General features: G+C 43.3%; 1 protein-coding gene across 1 annotated transcript; it reads right to left on the reverse strand.

Moving 5' to 3' along the window:
• Positions 1-7,374: 7,374 nt before the first annotated feature.
• On the reverse strand, positions 7,375-17,355 carry LOC140192438 (EEF1A lysine methyltransferase 3-like). Its single transcript, XM_072250073.1, has 4 exons — positions 17,264-17,355; positions 12,611-12,845; positions 8,332-8,443; positions 7,375-7,787 (listed from the first exon to the last, which is right to left on the reverse strand). The coding sequence occupies exons 1-4, from the start codon at positions 17,353-17,355 to the stop codon at positions 7,375-7,377; spliced, it is 852 nt and encodes a 283-aa protein (XP_072106174.1).
• Positions 17,356-21,120: the final 3,765 nt, after the last annotated feature.

Here is a 21,120-nt window from a genome sequence, read left to right on the forward strand (position 1 = left end):
AGCACAGTTATAGCTGATCTTGTACCACACATGTCTGACTTCCTGATAAATCTAGAAATTAGTAAGTTTCTACTTTCCAAGCAATCTTAGCTCAGCCCCACATCCTTCAGGGGCACAGAATTCCAAATCTGCCTGTTTCCATAATAACAGCGTAGCTTTTATTATGAACTGTGGCCCTAACTGTAGATTCCAACGAATGATCCCACCTACAACTTCCCTGTTTAGATATCCAGTAATTTTGTATGTTTCACATCTAGATCAACCATCCCAGGACCGAGTCCTGTGCACCTTCACTGCTCTCTGCATCAAGTATACCTTTTTATTAGGTAAGGAAATTAAAACCATAATTAATGATCTTGGTGTGCCATAATGGATATACCCTTCCTTTTGGAGGGGAGATGATGTGGATTCATCAGGATGTTGCCTGGATTAGAGCATTTCAGTTAGAAGGAGAGATTGGCTAGGCTGGCTTAATTCTGATATGAAGCAGAGGAGGCTGAGAGCTGACCTGATAGAAGTATCTAAAATGATGAGGGAGATAAATAGGATAGATAGTAAAATACTTTTTTCTCTTGGTGTTGTCTAAGAGAGTATAGGTTAGCAGCTTAGAGGGGATCTGAGGGAGTATTTAGAACATATAGGAGCAGAATTAAGCTATTTGGCTGATCAAGTCTACTCTGCCATTCTACCATGGCTGATTTAATAGAAACATAGAAAACCTATAGCACAATACAATTATTCCTCTCAGCTCCATTCTCCTGCCTTCTCCCCTAACCTTTGACATCCTGACCAATCAAGGACCCATCAGCTTCCACTTTAAATATACCCAATGACTTGGCCCCCACAATCACATGTAGGAATGAATTCCACAGATTCACCACCCTCTGGCTAAAGAAATTCCTCCTCATCTCTGTTCTAAATGGATGTCGCTCTACTCTGAGGCTGTGCCCTCTGGTTCTATGCTCCCCCGTTATGGGAAACATCCATTCTATCTAGGCTTTTCAATATTCTATAGGTTTTAATAGATCCCCTCCTTTCATTCTCCTAAATTCCAGCAAATACAGGTGCAGAACCATCAAATGTCTCCCATACGTTAACCCTTTCATCCCCAGTCTCACACTTGAGAGCCCTGTCTGAACCCTCTCCAATGTCAGCACATCTTTTCCTTGATAAGGGGCCCAAAACTGCTCACAATACTCCAGGTGAGGTGAGGTCTTATTGGTGCCTTATAAAGCCTCAGCATTACATCCTTGCTTTTATATTCTAGTCCCCTTGAAGTGAATGCTAACATTGCCTTTGCTTTCCTTCCACCAGCACAATCTGCAAGTTGGCCTTTAGGAAATCCGCCCAAGGGCGCCCTTTGCACCTCTGATTGTGTAATTTTCACCGTTTAGGAAATATTCCTTCTACCATAGTGCATGACCATACACATCCCTAAACTATTTTCAATCTGCCACTTCTTTTTCCATTCTACCAATCTGTCCAAGTCTTTCTGCAGACTCCCTGCTTCCTCAACACTACCTGCCCCTCCACCTTGTCTGCAAGTTTGGCCACAAAGCCATTAATTCGGTCACCCAAATCATTGAAGTATGAGGTGATTCCAACAGGGACATCTGCAGAACACCACTAGTCACCGGCAGCCAACCAGAAAATGCCCCATTTATTCCCACTTTTTGACTCCCGCCAGTCAGCCAGTCTTCTATCTATGCTACTATCTTTCTTGTTAAGCAGCTTTAAGTGCAGCACCTAGTCAAGGCCTTGGGAAAACCCAAGCAAACAACATCCACTTTGTCTACCCTGCCGATTATTTCCTCAAGGAATTCCAATGGACTTTTCAGGCAAGATTCTCCATGCTGACTTTGGCCTATCAAGTATCCTGAAACTTCATCCTTAAACATGGACTCCAACAGCTTCCCAACCACTGAAATTATAACTGTCTTATAATTTCCCGTCTTTTGCCTCCCTCCCTTCTTAAAGAATGGAGTGACATTTGAAATTTTCCAGTCCTCCAGAACCTAGTGATTCTTGAAGGATCATTACTAATGCCTCCAAAATCATTTCAGCTGCCTCTTTCAGAAAGCTAAGATCTTTCAGCTTTCTAAGCACCTTTATTTTAGTAATAGCAACCGCACTCACTTCTGCACCCTGAAACTCTCGAATTTCTGGTATATTGCTATGTCTTCCACAGGTATGACTGACTCAAAATACTAATTAAATTAGTCTGCCATTTCTTTGTCCCCCATTACTACTCCAGCGTCATTTTCTAGCAGTCCAATATCCACTCTTGCCCCTTTTTTACTCTTTAGAGATCTGAAAATACCTTTGGTATCCTCTTTCATATTATTGACCTTCATATTTCAACTTTTCTCTCCCTATGGCTTTTTAGTTGCCTTTTGTTCTCCCACTGTGTTACTTGTAAAAGTGCCATCCCCTTCTCAGTTCCTCCATCTGTGCAACAGGATGCTTTTCATTCCAGAACGAAGGAGATGTCCTGTTTTTTCAAAGAAAGGAGCTTCCCTTCCTCAACCGTCAACACTGCCCTGTTCCATTTCACACACGTGTCCTCTTACCCCATCCTCTCGCCACCCTACCAGGGATAGGGTTCCTCTTGTCCCCATCAGCCGCAGCGTCCAGCACATAATGCACCGCAACTTCCGCCATTCCCATTGGTATCCCATCACCAAGCACATCTTTCCCTTTGCCCCCACTTCCTGCTTTCCGCAGGGATCACTCCCTATGCGACTCCCTTGTCCATTCGTCCCTCCCCACTGACCTCCCTCCTGGCACCTATCCTCGCAACCGGAACGAGTGTTACTCCTCCTCCCTTAATAACATTCATGGCCTTAAACAGTCCTTCCAGGTGAGGTGACACTTCACCTGCGAGTCTGGTGGGGTCATCTACCATGTCTGGTGCTTCCAGTGTGGCCTCCTGTATATCAGTGACACCCGATGTAGATTGGGAGACGCTTTGCTGAGCACCTATGTTCCGTCCGCCAGAAAAAGCAGGATCTTCCAGCGGCCACCCATTTCAATTCCACTTCCCACTCCCATTCCAAAATGTCTATCCATGGCCTCCTCCACTGTTGAGATGAGGCCACACTTAGTTTGGAGGAGGAACACCTTATATTCCATGTGGGTAGCCTCCAACCTGATGGCATGAACATCAATTACTCGAACTTCCAGTAATGCCCCCCCCCACTTCACCATTCCCCACCCCTTTTCCTTCTCTCACCTTATCTCCTTGCCTGCCCATCACCTCCCTCTGGTGCTCCTACCCCTTCATTTTTTCCATGGTCTTCTGTCCTCTTCTATTAGACTCCCCCTTCTCCAGCCCTTTATCTCTTTCACCAATCAACTTCCCAACTCTTTGCTTCATCCCTCCTCCTCCAGGTTTCACCTATCACCTTGTGTTTCTCTCTTCCCTTTCCCACCTTTTAAATTTACTCCTCAGCTTTTTTTCTCCAGTCCTGCTGAAGGGTCTCAGCCCAAAACATCAACTGTACTTTTCCGTAGATGCTGCCTGGTCTGCTGAGTTCCTCCAGCATTTTGTGTGTGTGAGTTGCCTTCTGTTGGTTTTTAAAAGCTTCCCAGTCCTCTAACTTCCCACTAATTTTTGCTCTTTTATATGCCCTTTCTGGCTGTTATGCTGTCTTTGACCTTCATTGTCAGCCACAGCTGCATCATCTGCCTATTAGAATACTTTTTCACCTTTGTGATGTATCTATCTTGTGCCTTCCGAATTGCTCCCAGAAACTTCAGCCATTGCTATTTTGATATCATCCCTGCTAGTGTCCCCTTCCAATCAATTTTGGCCAACTCCTCTCTCATGCCTCTGTAATTCCTTTCACTCCACTGTAATACTGATAAATCTGACTTTAGCCTCTCATCCTCAAACTGCAGGGTGAATTCTATTATTATCACTGCCTCCTAAGTGTTCCTTCATCTTAAGCTCCCAAATCAAATCTACTTTATTACACAACATCTAATTTGGAATAGCTGATCCCCTAGTGGGCTCAACTACAAGTTGTTCTAAAAAGCCATCTCATAGGCATCTACAAATTCCTTCGCTTGGGATCCAGCACCAACCTGATTTTCTCAATCTATCTGCACATTGAAATCCCCCCTCCCGTGATGACAGTAACTTTGAACTTTTTACATATCTTTCCTATCTCCCGTTGTAATTTGTAGCTGACATCCTGGCTATGGTTTGGAGTCCCATCAGTGTTTTTAACCCTTGCAGTTTCTTAACTCTACCCACAAGAACTCTACAATTTCTGATCCTATGTCACCTCTTTCTAAGGATTTGATTTAATTTTATACCAACAGAGCCACCCCCTCTGCTCCCTACCCTGTCTCTTCAATACAATGTGTATTCTTGGATGTTAAGCTCCCAACTATGATCTTCTTTCAACAACATCTCAGTGATGCCCACAATGTCATCCCTGCCAATCCCTAACTGCACTGCAACATCATCTACCTTGTACCATATAGTGCATGCATTCAAATGTAACATCTTCAGTCCTGTATTCATCAGGCTTTTCAATTTTGCCCCCATGTTATCCCACTGACTGAAATTTTGCCCTATCGTTTGCTTGTCCTTCCTCATAGTATCACTGCACACTGTATATACTTGTATACCAACTGCGCCACCCTCAGCCCTATAACTCCATCTCAACAGGTCCAGCAAACCAGCCCGCAAGGGTATTTGTTCCCCTCAGAATCGGGTGTAATTCTTCTTCTTCATACAGCTCATACGTTCCCTAGAAGAGCAAATCCAGAATGAAGGATTCCCTACATTAGCAAATTGGCCGATGACACAAAGCTGGGTGGCAGTGTGAAATGTGAGAAGAATGTTATGAGAATGCAGGGTGACTTGGACAGGTTGGGTGAGTGGGCAGATGCATGGAACATGCAGCTTAATGTGGATAAATGTGAGGTTATCTACTTTGGTGGCAATAACAGGAAGGCAGATTACTATCTGAATGGTGTCAATTTCGGAAAAGGAGAAGTACAACGAGATCTGGGTGTCCTTGTTCATCAGTCACTGAAAGTAAGCATGCAGTGAAGAAAGTTAATGGCATGTCGGCCTTCATAACCAGGGGAGTTGAGTATAGGAGCAAAAAGATCCTTCTGCAGTTGTACAGGGCCCTGGTGTGACCACACCTGGAGTATTGTGTACAGTTTTGGTCTCCAAATTTGAGGAAGGACATTCTTGCTATTGAGGGAGTGCAGCGGAGGTTCACGAGGTTAATTCCCGGGATGGCGGGACTGTCATATGTTGAGAGATTGGAGCGACTGGGCTTGTATACACTGGAATTTAGAAGGATGAGAAGGGATCTGATTGAAACATATAAGATTATTAAGGGATTGGACACGCTAGAGGCAGGAAACATATTCCCGATGTTGGGGGAGTCCAGAACCAGAGGCCACAGTTTAAGAATAAGGGGTAGACCATTTAGAACGGAGATGAGGAAAAGCTTTTTCACACAGAGGTTTGTGGTTCTGTGGAATGCTCTGCCTCAGAAGGCAGTGGAGGCCAATTCTTTGGATTCTTTCAAGAAAGAGTTAGATAGAGCTCTTAAAGATAGCAGAGTCAAGGGATATGGGGAGAAGGCAGGAAAAGGGTACTGATTGTGGATGATCAGTCATGATCACAGTGAATGGTGGTGCTGGCTTAAAGGACTGATTGGCCTACTCCTGCACCTATTGTCCATTGTCTATTTTCTATTCACAATGCCATTACATATAGGAGAGGCATGTTGGATTTCCTCTTGCCGAATACTGTTATTGTCTGACATTTGTTGAGTGTTACTTGCCACCTACTGGCCCAGACCTAAAAATAGTCCGGATTTTGGGTGTGTACTGCTTCGTTATCTAGCGGCTGCGAAAGATGCTGAACATCAGCCAACACATTTCCTTCTGACCTTGCGAGTGAAGGAAAGTCATTGTGAAGTGTTGTAAAGAAAAGTGAATATTTCATGCAAATTGTTCAAATATCGTCGTTCTTGTTAACAAGAAAACAAAATTGGTAAAAATCGAACCACTACACTGAACTGGGAACATTATGGGAGAACTAGAACGGATTGACCACTGACAGAGTAAACAATCGGTCTTCCCCGTAGGAACCTGCTTTACCAGGACAAGCAGTGGTGAAATATTACTTCTACATAACACAATAATGGAAATTCTCAAATTGATCGATAAGAGCCGCAGCTGGTGTTACTCAGAGTAGTATTAAGATGTGTGGCACCATCATCAGTTTCCTGGCCACTTTACTGCTGCCAGACCACAGTGACCCCAAGTAACAGCTCTAGTCGTTACCCTGTGTTTTAAATCCAATCACCACACAGTATAATCGAACACTTGACCAAGTCACGGGCGAGCACCAACCCCTTCCGTCAATCAATGGGAGGAAACAGAGAATAGTCCCATAAACAATAATCTGAAGAAAGTCTTTCAGAGAATTAAATTATGCTGGTTTTTAAAAGTGTTACGTACCCCGTAACTGGGTTGCCAAACCAGCAGAAATTGAACGCTCGTTGGAGTCTGGATTACTAGGATCTAATAAAGTTTTATTAAAGAAATAAGTAACACAGTACTCTAATCGTAAGGATATAAATGCATTGGGTTAGCAATGATAAAACACACATGTACACAGAACTAGGGTAATAGGAATCATCCAAGCTCTATCGCAGTCTAGGGGTAAAATGATCAGTCTTAAGTGACGTAGAGTTCAGTTCAGCTTAGTACAGTTCGCAGTGATCGCTGTTGTGCCGTTGGAGAGAGAGAGAGAGAGAGAGAGATGCAAATTTTGTTTCAAGCAGACCTTTGATGTTCTTCGCAGTTGGTTTTGGGCGGACCCTTTTATGTCTTCTATCCCGCTGTGGTCACCGACTGTGACCCCTCCGTTCCGGATACGACCGTTCTTCCGCGGTGAACCTGGCACCCAGGCAAGGGTGGACACACACACCAGGTTCCCACCGATCGTACCTTTTCACCCTGTGAGTCTATGGTCAGTTCCCGCGAACCGGACCTCCAAACACTCACCAACTTGTGGGGGCACACCGCTCTTCCAGGGTCTCATTATCTCGTGATCTCGTGGTGTGTCCCGTGCCTTAGCGAACCTGTTCTTTTTATCCCCCTGCTGGGGTATCGCCTGTCCATCAAACTTCAAACAGTTTAGGTTCAAAGCAACCGGTCTGTCAATATTCTGAATTGTGTTTCTTTTCCGTTATCTCCCTCCTCTCTCATTAACATTTTGAACGTTTCTCCATTGTCTCCTTTATCTCTCTCATTAGTATCAATCGTCTGATAATTTGGTTTGTCGTCACAAAAGCAAGAAGCTGGAAGAAGATGAAATAGAGGTTCTCTTACTTAATTAAAGCACCCAACTCCGGGGTCTGTACTAATTTTGGACATATTATACACAATGATATTTTTATCATCTGTCCTGTCAACCACCTGGCAAATAAAATATTGAGGCAGAAGCTGCTTGTGAAAAGAGAACGAGCCATTCCTCTTCCACAATTCGGGAGAGAGGTAAATTGTGGCTCTGTGGCTGGCGAGGTGTCGCAATGTGTCCATGAGTGCCGGGTAGCTCACTGAGCTGTAAACAATATCGGAACCCAGGATGAAGTCATAGTTGGAGGGAAAGCTCGTGTAGTCTTCACCCCAGGTCAGAGCACGAACCTTTACACGGTGCCTGCAGGCAGAGGGGATGTTGATGGAGACATTGTTTTCTATTTGCTTCAGGATGCTCAGCTTATCGGTCACAGTCACCTCTCCACCTGACCAAGAGAGAAAAAAAGATCCATTTCTATTCGCCCTTCATTATCGTGATCACAGAAAGAACAGTGTAAGAAATCTGGGTAGAGTTCAATCTTATTTCGGGAGACAGTAGCATTACTTATTGTTTTAAAACTAGCACAGCACAAAGGCCAAATAGCTTGGGAATCTAATAGTCTTTCCTACAATCAAAGTCCGCTCAGTACCTCATTTGCAATAAATGGTCATATAATTAGTAAGACAAAAATTGGTCAGGTAAACTAGGTTGGTGTGGTATGAATTTTAACTCGGGCAGGACACCTGTAGAACTGAACTTGGACAGGGACTCTTGATTTTGTTATACAGGAGAAGAGAGGTCAATCCGTGTGAAAGCGACATACCTTCAGACTACATTTATTATTTTCTGACTAAACTAAACGGCTTTAACAGTGCTCTAGACAATAACACCCTTTTCTCCATATCCATCACCCCCGTCATTATTTTCCGGATTCCATGTTAATATCAGAAAAGACTGGATTTCAGTTCATTACCCCGCCTTTCACTTACCAAGTAAGGTTGCTAAAATCCCAACGATTCCAGTGCCTGATCCCAGCTCAATCACTCTCTTCCCAGTAAAACTGGCGTTCTGTTTCTCAAAAAACCGACAGAGAGTGACCCCCTAAAATAATGGAACACGAAATAGGCTCATGAAGAGAGTGATGCAAGTCCAGCCTTTACCGTCAATACAGGGCAGGGCACGTTAACAAGTAATCTGTACAGATACATATGACTCGACAGCGCACTGTTGCCGTCGAGCAATCTAAATAAAGCAGCACTAGTCCGGATTGATTGCGGTTTGGTCTGCAGAGGAAACTGACGCGCTAAAGGGATTTAACCGCCTCCACAGTGTGTTCCCCCCCCCCCCGCAAAACCAGTAATAATCTGCAGTCTCATCAGTTTACGTGTCCATATAAGAGGTCCCCAGGGGCGGCGCTAAGGTGGTGCTAGGTGGGGCTATAGCCCCAGCAGAAATTGCAATAGCACCACCAAGAAATTAACTGCAGCTGCTTTGCTTTCTCTGTATAGTTTTGAATACAGCTTGTTCCTCCAGTTGATCTAGTGCAGCGGTCCCCAACCACCGGGCCGCGGACCGGTACCGGGCTGCAAAGCATGCGCTACCGGGCCTTGGCGAAACGATATGATTTGGCGATATGAGTCAGCTGCACCTTTCCTCATTCCCAGTCACGGCCACTGTTGAGCCATTACGCACGCGAGGTCATTACCTGCGCGTCACCCATGTCAACGCGGGAAGGAGATCAACTCCTCGAGCTTGCAAATAACGGCGGGCTGAAAATTGTTTGACATAACATCTCTGCCGGCATTCTGGATCAAAGTCAAGGCTGAATATGCTGAGATAGCTACGGAAGCACTAAAAACATTGCTTTCATTTCCAACTTATCTCTGCGATGAATGTAACGAAAACTAAATTGCGGAATAGGCTGGACACAAGGAACCCCCTTTGAGTATCACTGTCTCCCATCACCCCTTGATAGGACCGTCTTGTTGCAGGGAAACAAGCCCAGGGCTCCCACTGATACAGCGATATTGGTGCGTTGCAATGATTTTATATGTTCATACGAGGAAAATATGCGCTGTATGTTTAATATCCAAACATTAATTAAAATGTTATGATGCTATTATAAGTGACTTATATAACCATATAACAATTACAGCATGGAAATAGGCGATTTCGGCCCTTCTAGTCCGTGCCGAAAGCTACTCTCACCTAGTCCCACCGACCTGCACTCAGCCCATAACCCTCCATTCCTTTCCTGTCCATATAGCTATCCAATTTTTCTTTAAATGATAATATCGAACCTGCCTCTACCACTTCTACTGGAAGTTCATTCAACACTTACTTCAAGCTCCCCGTCCTCCCCTGATGATTGACTTATCACTATATTCATGCGAGGAAAATAAGCGCTGTGTGTTTAATATTAAATTCGTTAGATAAACCCTTTTAGAAACGAAATTAGGTGTATTAGCCCCTTATTACCAATATTCCGGTCGTGATTAACACCCCCCCACCCCCATCCCGGAACAGAATCGCCAAAAACGATTTGCAGAGAATAATACCGGCAGGTACACGCATGCGCACTGGTGCCCGCGCAAGGCTTCATGGTCATTGTAGCCTTACTAGGGGCAAACACTACTCTTGTCCATTGGCAACCCTATCCCCCCCACCGCCCCCGGGTCGACCGGTCCGCAAGAATATTGTCAATCTTAAACCAGTCCGCAGCACAAAAAAGGTTGGGGACCCTTGATCTAGTGAAACAGCGTTCCCAATTACCACAGCACCCACGCAGCAAAAAAGTTGTAAACTGTCAGATCCACTGTACGCTTCGTTCATTGTCAATGTCTCGCCGTTGCTGTCCTCAGATCAGTTCAGCTGATCTTTCTTTTTTAAATTTTATTTTTATTTGGATAAGGAATTCACAAATATCATGTACTTCTTTCACACATATAACCTTTTCCATTTTTTATATGTATAAAACTATAATTATTTATACATTCTTAAGTACACATTGAGATGATATAAAAGGAAATTAGACACTTAAATAGATAATTATGTACTGTGCTAATTCTAATCTATTAGGCTAAGTAATGGTATTAGTTGTTCAGAAAAATGGTAATAATAATTTCCATATAACTCTTCTGGACCATTTCCACTGGTCCAAGATGTTGTATATAAGCCTATGTAACAACCATTGTAGGTGTTTATATCCTAATTTGTTCATGCTTGCTCCTGCCCGCAGACATAATTATCCAATCCCTATGTACTTATTTACTTAATTTTTCCATTTTTTTATCCCTTTCCCAAATCTTTCCCTTTACTTGTGTTAATTCTCTATTTTCCAAAAGAAAACAAAAAAAAAGACATTTAGACTAGGGGTGCTTATGTTAGCAATATTACTGTGTTGATGAGAAGAGCAGTATAAATCATTAGGAGAGTCATCTAAAGTCTGCTCGCATTGGGGTTATATATTCAATCCATTTATTCCAGATTTGATAAAATTTTTCTTTTTGAATTCTCAGGGAGTAAGTCAACTTTTCCATTTTAAATATTTCCAAGATAATTTCGTGCCAATCTTCTAATGTAGGTGGTATTGGATTTAGCCACTTTCTAGTGATTGATTTCTTACTTGCCGCTAAGAGGGCCTGCAGCAACTTTATATCTTCCTTCTGTTCAAGAAACAATACATGCCCCAAATAGAGCGTCTCAAAGTTCAGAGGTATCTGGGACCTAAGTACCTTAACTAATGTTCTATGAATACCTTTCCAATATAGACTTAATTTAGGGCAATCCCAGAAAATATGAAAATGATTGGCCTCCTTGGAGCCGCACCTTCTCCAACATGTCACGTTTGTATCTTTATATTTTTCCTGATATGGGGTCTTGAAGTATCTTATGATGTTTTTCCAACAATGTTCTCTCCAAGTCAAAGAATTAGTCGAGGACCATTGAAAGCTGCAGATTTCCCCCCAAGCCTCCTCTGAAAGTACCAACCCCGCTTCTTTCTCCCACTTCTCTTTAATATACAGTGTATTTACATTTTTAGCATGGGAGAGTGCATTATATACTCGAGAAACTGATTTACTAGGTATTGAACCGCAAGCCAAATTCAGAATCTTGAAAAATTCTAATTCTACTGTTGATAGGTCTGTATATCTACAACTCTGGTTAACATAGTTTCGTACTTGAAGGTACCTAAGAAAGTCATTATGTTCTAGGCCATGTTTGTCCTGCAGGATTTGGAAACTTTGTAATACTCTTTTATGTATAAATGAGAGGTAGGTTGTAAGACCTTTCTTTATCCATAACTCAAATCTTTTATCTCCTCTGTTGGGAAGGAATTCGGTATCACATGCACACCATCTAAAGAGTTTTAACATGTTATTAATTCCACATGAATTAACCACCTTCTGCCATACTTTTAATGTAAGATTTATCCAACTGTTTTTAAATTTTTCGAACTGGGCCATCAATCCTTTGTCAGCTATTGAGGCCTGAAGAGGAAAACTGTTAACTAATCCAAATTCTATTTCCTTCCATCTAGCCTTATATTCTCTATTACACCAATATAACAGAGGGGTTATCTGTGAGGCATAAAAATAATTTCTCAGGCAAGGAAGAACCATACCTCCTCCTTCCTTCCCTAACTGTAAGGTGTATCGAATTCTAGGTTTCTCTCCTTGCCAGATAAAGCGGGAAATCCATTTGTCCCATTCCCTGAACTGATTATCATCCACCTCCACCGGTAAAGTACGGAAAAGATACAGTAACCGAGGAAGAATATTCATTTTTATAGTATTTATCCTAGAATTTAAGCTGTTCAGCTGATCTAAGAGCAGGTAAGGTGGTGACGTCACTGACGCGGGAGTACACGCAGGCGCAGATCCGTGGTCTCGCGCAGGCGGTGCTGTTACAGGCGCGCGCGGGCCTGGCACGTGCGCGGTTTTGGCGGGCGTGGGAGACGGGCCGATTCTCAGCCTGAGCCGCTCTGCATTGAAAGTGAGCTGCAGAGCGGAGTCACGGCAGCAGGTCATCGGAGGAGGAGAGGGAGAGGATTGCGAAGAGAAGGTGGATGAAGCCGCTCCCGGTCAGCCAGCAGCCTGAGGAAGGGCCCTTCGCAACAGTCCGGCGATCAGCAAAGCAGTTTTATTCGAGGCTGGTGTGAATATTCTGCTCGGCGTGCAGGCATTTCCTGCGTGGAGGACATGGGCTCCATTCTGAGTCTCCGGTTACCGCAACTGGCGGAAAGCGGCAGCAGCTTTCAAAACCCACCGTGTCAGTGCGGCCCGAATTCAGATTGAGAAGACAAGACGGTTCAGGACTGGGAAAGGACACGCAAAGATTGTCCAAGAACATCGTCAGTAGATGCGAGCCGTGGTTGGGTCTCTGCGCTGGACTGCGAGCCGAGGCGTTGCCCGGCCAGCACTCCGGCAGAATGATGGATCTGGCAATAGGGGAAACTTCGTTCAGTTGCTCACTGTAATTGGGAAGCTTGATAAGACTGTAGCTAAAAAACAAGAGGAAAACCCTGGAAATGTAAAAAACACCCATCACGATATCCAAAATGAAATTATGGGTATTATGGCAGATATGGTCAGACGTCAAATAAGTGCAGAAATCAAGGAGGCTGGACATTTTCCCATCGTGGTGGATGAAAGTAAAGACTTGAGTAAAAAGGAGCAAATATCAGCGGTGGTGCGGTGTTTGAGTAACGAAACAGTGCTTGAAGAATTCTTGCTCTTCACTCCAGCTGAAGGGTTGGACGCAGAGTCGCTTCTTAAAAGCATTGAACAGACACTTGCCCAGTGTGTTATTGATAAGAACGCGTGTATGGGTCAGTGTTATGATGGGGTGGCAGTGATCTCTGGGTGCAATAACAGGGTACAAGAGAGGTTCAGGAAAGAGGTCCCACAGGCATTATATATACACTGCCATGCTCACAGACTTAACCTTGTGTTAGTGGATGTTGTGAGCAATGTACCACAAGCGGGTGAGTTTTTTGAAACTGTGCAGCTGCTTTACAGCTTCTTTGCAAACTCTGTGGCCCACGATCACAACAACAGACGGATTGTGCTTCTCTGAAAACATTAATGGTGAGTGCATTTGATTTTTTAAAAAATTTGGGCCAAGACTAATGCTGATTATTGTTACTATTTTGTGGTGGATACCCCATAGTCCTTATGTTTCCTGCAAATCCTAAAATATTACATTTACTGCTATTAAGCCTACTGGTTTTGCTTAGACTTCCAAGCAGATTCTGTTTATTTTTGTTTAAATTCAATAGCGGAATTAATTGAGGTATTGCATGGTCAGAGTACGCCTGGTAAAGCCTTGCATCTGTTGTTTGCCTTATTTGACTTTAATAACGGTATACCTTTTGGCATTGCTGTCTATGTAATGCAAATAGCAGTGGGTTCGTGTTGTGTTTTTCAGTTGAAAAGCACGCATTTGACGCTGATTGCGGGATTGGTGCGTGACTCACGTTGTCTGCTGTTGCTCGGATGCTCTGTTTGCTTTTTTTGTTTATGCTCGGTGTAGCCCCGCTTGTCTCCGATGCCGTTGACACTGTAACAGTTCACTTCTATATTAGATCTATCAATTGCTGTTGCTTGTGAATCAACAGTGGTATTTATAGTAGGCACATAATGCTTGAAACTGACTTTTTAACGCCTCGCGTCTGGCCTTGCGAATACATATTACCATACAGTACATCCCTCAGCACCATCACTGAATAATTCAGCCCCTCCGTAGTACCAGCAAGAAAAAATCTCTGGCGCCGCCACTGTCTGTAGTTCACATTGTGCTGTGTTTCTGGTTCCTGGTAGCTCCTTTTTTCCCATGTTGCTATTTTTGGGTGATTTTGATCGGGGTGTCCTGCAGGTACTGAACTGAATATGGGCTCTTTCAGCTTTGTGTTTTATAGTTTGTGTTTTTAGCTGTTTTTTTTTGTTGTCATTTGTGCAACTCTTTTTGCATGTGGTGGAGGGTGTTGATTTTTTTTTGAATGAGTTCCATAGTTTTCTATGTTTCGTGGCTGTCTGTGGAGAGGACGAATCTGGGGGTTGTATACTGTACACATACTTCGATAATAAATATACTTTGAATCGTGCCCCTCTGTTCTTGTTTAGAATTATTGAAGTTGCAGGGAAATTTAGTAAGCATTGGTAGTTATATAAATTTTTAAAATACACAATAGAAAGGACATTTAGGAAGAACTAGAGGAACTATAAGGGAGTTTAGTTAGAATGTTATCAGGACTTAAGTGGGAGTGTTTGTGGTTGCAACAAGAAAATTCCAGGGATTGCAATAGGAATTTATAGGAGGTTTAACAAGGAATTCAGTAAACTTAATTAAGGGATTGCAAGGGAATTTAGTGGGAAGGGTTATAAGGACTCCATGGGAATTTAGTAAGAGAGTTAGAGAAAATGCAGCAGAAATTAGAAACCACAGAAAAATGTATTAATATTGTTGGAGCGACTATGAGGAAATTCAGCAAGGGGTATGAAGCGTACCAGCAGTTAGAATTCAAAGTCCGTACTGCCTGGTTGGATACTTCCCAGGTAGAATGAGATGGGCACTTACTTAACACTTGTAACTCAAAGGTCCTATACCAACCTCTTCCCACCATACAAAACAACACACAAAGGTGCTGGAGGAATTCTACAGGTCGGGCAGTGTCTATGGAGAGTTAGTTGAAATTTTGGGTTGAGTCGGGGGAGTTAGCCAGTATAAAAGGCGTGGAGCAAAAGGTGATAGGTGAGTGTGTGATAGTTGGGAGCAGCAAAGAGCTGAAGAGGCTGGAATTTGATAGGAGAAGACGATGGAGAATGGGGTAAAGGGAAGGAGGCTGAAGAGCCAGTAGGAGGAGTGACGAGCAGATGGTGAGGGTGAGTGGAGGGGGGGAATAGAAAGGGTGAAGGGGGGGTCAGTTGGATTAGCAGGGGAGAGCAATGGGGGAGAAAAAGGGGAGAAGGGACGGGGGAGCAACTACCAGAAGTTAGAATTCAAAGTCGGTACTGCCTAGTTGGACACTTCCCAGGCAGAATGAGATACTGGTCCTCTTTAACACGTAGCTTTCGTACAGGCTGTGGACAGACATTATAGTGTGGCAATGCAAAATAGAATTAAAATAGCTGACCACCAGAAGATCCCAGCTGGCACAGCATCTGGAGCTGAGCTCTAATAGTAACTTGCACAGAATGCTGAAGAAACTCAGCAAATCAGAGAGCATCTATGAATACACGGTCAATGTTTCTGGCTAAGACCCTTCATCCGGACCCAAAATGTCGACTGTTTATTCCTGACCTGCTCATTTCCTCCAGAATTTTGAACCACAAGACATAGGAGCGGAGTTTGGTTCATCAAGTCTGCTCCACCTTTCCATCATGGCTGATTTGCTATCCCTCTCAACCCCATTTTCCTGTCTCCTTCTCATTACCCCTTACTAATCAGGAATGCATCAAGCTCCACTTTAAATATACCCAATGACTTGGCCTTCACTGTCACCTGTGGTAAAGAATTCCACAGATTCACCACTCTCCAGCTAAAGAAATTCCTCCTCATCTCTGTTCTGAAAGGACGTCCCTCTATTCTGAGGCAGTGTCCTCTGGACTTAGACTCTAGGAAACATCCCCTCCACATCCACTCTATCAAGACCTTTTTGCTATTCCATAGGTTTCAATGAGGTCATACCTCAGTCTACTGAATTCCAGTGAACACAGGCCCAGAGTTTTCAGACGCTTTTCATATGATAAGCAGTCAATCCTGGAATTACTTTTGTGATTCTCCTTTGAATCTTCTCTATTTTCAGCACGTCCTTTCTAAGATAAGGGGCCCAACGCTGCTCACAATACTCCAAGTTGGGCTTCAGCAGTGCTTTATAAAGTCTCAACATTACATCCTTGCTTTTATATTCTAGTCCTCTTGAAATGTATACTAACATTGCATTTGCCTTCCTCACCACACACTCAACCTGCAAACTAACCTTTAGGGAATCCTGCAGAAGGACTCCCAAGTCCCTTTGTGTGTCAGCTTTTTGTATTTTGTCTCCATTTAGAAAGTAGTCAGCCCTTTGATTTCTTCTACTGAAGTGCATGGCCATACACTTCCCAACACTGTATTCCATCTGACATTTCTTTGCCCATTCTCCTAATCTAAGTACCTCTGTCACCTTTCTATTTCCTCAAAACTACTTGCACCTCCACCCATCTTCATATCATTTGCAAACCTTGTAATAAAGCCATGAATTCCATCATCCAAATCACTGACATAGAATGTAAAAAGAATTGGTTCCAACACAGACCCCTGTGGAATACCACTAGTCACCGGCAACCAACCAGAAATAGCTCCCTTTATTCCCACTTATTGGCTCCTGCCAATCAGCCACTGCTTTATCCACGCTGGAATCTTTTCTGTAATACCCTGGGATTGTAGCTTGTTAAGCAGCCTCACGTGTGGCACTTTATAAAAGGCCGCCTGAAAATCCAAGTACACATCAACCTTTGTCTATCCTGCGTGTTATTTCGAAGAATTCCAACAGATTTGTCAGGCAAGATTTTCCCTTGAGGAAACCATGCTGACTGTGGCCTATTTTATCATGTGCCTCCCAGTATCCTGAAACTTCATCCTTAATAATCAACTCCAACATCTTCCCAACCACTAAGGTCAGACTAACTGGCCTATAGTTTCCTTCCTTCTGCCTCTCTCCCTTCTTGAAGAGTGGAATGACATTTGCAATTTTCTGGTCTTCTGGAACCACTCCAGAATCTAGTGATTCTTGAAAGATCATTACTAATTCCTCCACAATCCCTTCAGTCACCTCTTTCAGAACCCTGGGGTGCAGGATTCACCCCCAGATTTTTTTTTAACCTTCAGACCTTTCAGTTTCCCAAGAACCTACTATCTAGTAATGGTGATTTCACACACTTCATGACCCCGACACCTGGAACATCCATCGTACTGTTAGTGTCTTCCACAATGAAGACTGATGCAAAATACTTGCTCAGTTCTTCCGCCATTTTATTGTCCCCCAATACTACCTCTTCAGCATTGTTTTCTGATGTCCACTCTTGCCTCTCTTTTACACTTCATGTATCTGAAGAAACATTTGGTATCCTCATTAATATTATTGGCCAGCAGACTTTCATATTCCACCTTTACTTTCTTAATGACCTTTCTCGTTGCCTTCTGTTGATTTTTAAAAGCTTCTTAATCCTCGAACTTCCCACTAATTTTTGCTCTATGATATGCCTCTCTTTGGAGCATGGGTAAAGCCTTTGTCTGACTGAAGATTCGGACATCAAAACTACACAATTCTCATTGGTCTACCCAGCTGCAGTGATTGTTAACCTCCTTTACATTTCTGAGATCTGGGCAACCTCCAGCAATCTCCTCAATGCACCACAGAGATAATCCAAAGTAGTCCCCACTTCCTCCAGATACAATGGAAAGATGTGAGTGAACAGTTGCCTTCTTCCTGCAGGGTGCAAACCAGATTCAGTGCAATGTTCAGAGGATTAAAAGCAGATGAAATTGGAATTCAGCAAATACAGCTTCACTGTCAGTCTTGCTCCTTTAAAAGCTGCAGAGATGTTCTATAGAAAGCATACAACAGGTCCAACAAAGAGCTTCCCACATACATTGGAACATGAAGGAAGGGTATGGAACTAACCTGTGTGTCATATCCACCCCAGTTCAGCTTCCCATTGTCTGACATTCTGCTAACTCTCAGCATAGACAGGACTGCAGGAGGTGGGAAACTGTGAGTTGGTGGTCCCACAATGAGTCTGTCAGGATGCACCAACACCAACGTCTGGAAGGTAAACCACACAGTTCACTAGTCTGCCCCTTCTGGCCAATAGCACTAGCTGCTACACATTGCTAGGTTGAATGATGTCAGACAGCTATCATCAGACTGTTTGGACCCTACAAGCTCTTCCAGGAAGTGCTTTATCTTTCTCAAAAACTGCAGCACAAAGCTAGAGGAAGACAGAAGTACAATCACTTCAAACCTGTTCCACCACTGGTCTAGACTGATCCATTCACAATACCAATTGTTCTTTTTCTCCTCTGTATGACAGCATCTAACAAGAATAAAAACTGAGAACCTTGACTGGTCAGGCATTTGTACATTTTCACAAACAAGAGAGAATCTGCAGATGCTGGAAATCCGAACAACACATACAAAATGCTGAAGGATCTCAGCAGGCCAGGCAGCATCTATGGAAAAAGTACAGTCGATGTTTCGGGCCACGACCCTTCGGCAAGACTTTTTTTGTAGACTTTTTTCAGAAAGAGAAATCAAATTGTGCACCACCTTTCATGTGAAGGTATTTCTGGATTTCAGATTCAAGTTTCAGTTTATTGTCATTCAGTCATACACATGTATACAGGTAAACGAAGCAACATTCCTCAGAGACCAAGATGAAAAACACAGTACATATATCACATACCAATTATCAATATTGAATATCATATACAATAATTTAACACAATATTATTAAAAGATAAAAACAAGTATTCTGTAACACACAAAATCCTGGAGGAACCCAGCAGGGCAGGCAGCATCGATAGAAGAGAGAATAGTTGGTATTTCAGGCTGAGATGTCTGGAGAATAAAAGATGAGGAGTCAGAAGGTGGGAGTGGTGGGGGGGGGAGGGAGGAAGATGCACGAGGTGATAGGTGAAACCAGGAAAGGGGGAGGGAGGAAGTAAGGAGCAGGGAAGTTGATTGGAGATAGAGATAAAGGGCTGGAGAAAGGGGAATCTGATAAGAAAGGACAGAAGGCCATGGAAGAAAGAAAAGAGGGTGGTGCACCAGACGTGATGGGCAGGTACAGAGATAAGGTGAGTGAGGGAAAAGGAATGGGAAATATGAAGGAGGGGCAATAGCTTCAATGGTAATGAAGTGCTTTGCACAGCTAGTCATGAAGTGCATTAAATCTTGCCTTCCCACTTCATTGGACCCCTCTTAATTTCATGACTGCCATTAATTTGATGTTCCTTTGTACTGGATTTCACAATATTATGAAATGAATTCTCCCTTAGCAAGCCCCATTGTCTTTATAAATCATAACTCAATTACCTTCATTATGTCATGCTATCAGTTGCAACTGAGCTGGTGATAAACTAGCAAAATAAGCCAATGGATTGTGGGTTCTAAAAATGACAAACAGAGCCTTAAGCTCAGGAATATCTGGGGACACAGCAGTGTAGAACTGCGGATCTGTTTGTCTAGGTATGTCGTACTCTGCTTAGTATTGATCAGCACTCCATCAATCATCCAAGATTTTCATTCCCTCCACCACCAGTGCAGGTTGATATTGTGGCATGTACACAATGCTTAACCAGACCAGTCCAACAGCACATCCAAACTGGAACCGGTATCATCATAAAGGGAGAAGGGCAAATGAGGGTCGGGCATGTTGTACAAATGATAGGGTGCATGTTAATGAATCACAATCAAAATCAGGTTTATTATCACTGACGTATGTTGTGAAATTTGTTGCTCTGTGACAGCAGAACAGTGCAATAAATAAAATCTACTATCAATTACAATGAGAAATATCTCTGTAACAAGTTAAGTAAGTCGTGCAAAAATAGTGAGGTAGTGTTCATGGCTTCATCGTCCATTATGAAATCTGATGGCAGAGGAGAAAACGTTGTTCCTAAATGTTGAGTGTGTGTCTTCAGGCTTCTATGCCTCCTCTGCAGTGGTAGAGTTGAGAAAAGGGCATGTCCTGCGTGGGAGTGCTTTATGACGGATGTTGTCTTTCTGAGGCGTCCACTCTGACGTTAGAGTGTCCATGATTGAGCTGGCTAAGTTTACAACCCTCTGCAGCTTTCTCTGATCCTGTGCAGTGGCTGCTCCATACCAGGCTAGAGGGAGTTAGGGTTTCAAGTCAATAACATGGGTAGAGAGGGTGGTGAATAAAGCAAATGGCATATTTGGCTTCATAGGTCAGGACATGGAATACTGAAGTTAGGACATTAAATTGCATCTTTACAAAACACTGGTGAGACCACTCTTGGAGTCTTGGGCACAGTACCGGTCACCCCACTATTGGAAAGATCTGATCATGCTGGAGAGAACAGAAGAGATTCACCAGAATGCTACCTGGAATGGAACACTAGTTTTGGAGAGAGATTGGACAGACCGGGTTTCTTTTCATCGGAGTGAAGGATGCTGAGGGGTGACTTGAAAGAAATACATAAAACTATTAGAACATAGATAGGATAGTTAGAATCTTTTCCCCTGGTGGGGGTATCAAAAACAAGTAGATTTATGTTGAGAGGAAGGAGTTTTAAGAGGAACGTTTTCTACACTATGAGAAGTTGGTATCTGGAATGAGCTGCCAAAAGAGGTGACGGAGTTAGATACAAATACTATATTTAAAAGACATTTTGACAGGACTTGAATAGGTGAGGTAAAAGAGGATATGGACCTGATGCAGGCAAATGGGATTAGCGGAGATGGACTGAAAGGTGAGCATTGATGTGGTAGGCTTAAGGTCCTGTTTCGATGCTGGTCAGCTCTATGACTATGGCAGCAGGCACTTGGGAACTCCATCACCTCCTCATGGTCTTCCAAGTTGTACACCATCCTCACTTGTTAATACATTGGCTGTCTTTTATCTACAGTGAGTTTAAATCCTGCAATTCCCCGCTGAGTGGGGTGTGGAAGTCATTTACCCAGGAGGTGTGCATTGATTTGAGGCATCATCTATTCAAGGGCAGTTAAGGATGGATGGTAAATGCTGAAGGTGCCCAAATCCTGGGAAATG

The sequence above is a fragment of the Mobula birostris genome, chromosome 1 (genome assembly GCF_030028105.1).
Source record: "Mobula birostris isolate sMobBir1 chromosome 1, sMobBir1.hap1, whole genome shotgun sequence".
NCBI lineage: Eukaryota > Metazoa > Chordata > Chondrichthyes > Myliobatiformes > Myliobatidae > Mobula > Mobula birostris.

Excerpts from the sequence above, each read along its gene's own strand:
- LOC140192438 (XM_072250073.1), bottom strand. The coding sequence starts at position 17,355 with ATGGCGGAAGAACTGAGCAAGTATTTTGCATCAGTCTTCATTGTGGAA. Across the intron at positions 8,444-12,610 it reads ATTCGGGCCGCACTGACACG|GGGGTCACTCTCTGTCGGTT; the intron begins GTGGGTTTTGAA and ends CCATTATTTTAG. Across the intron at positions 7,788-8,331 it reads GATTTTAGCAACCTTACTTG|GTGGAGAGGTGACTGTGACC; the intron begins GTAAGTGAAAGG and ends TCTCTTGGTCAG.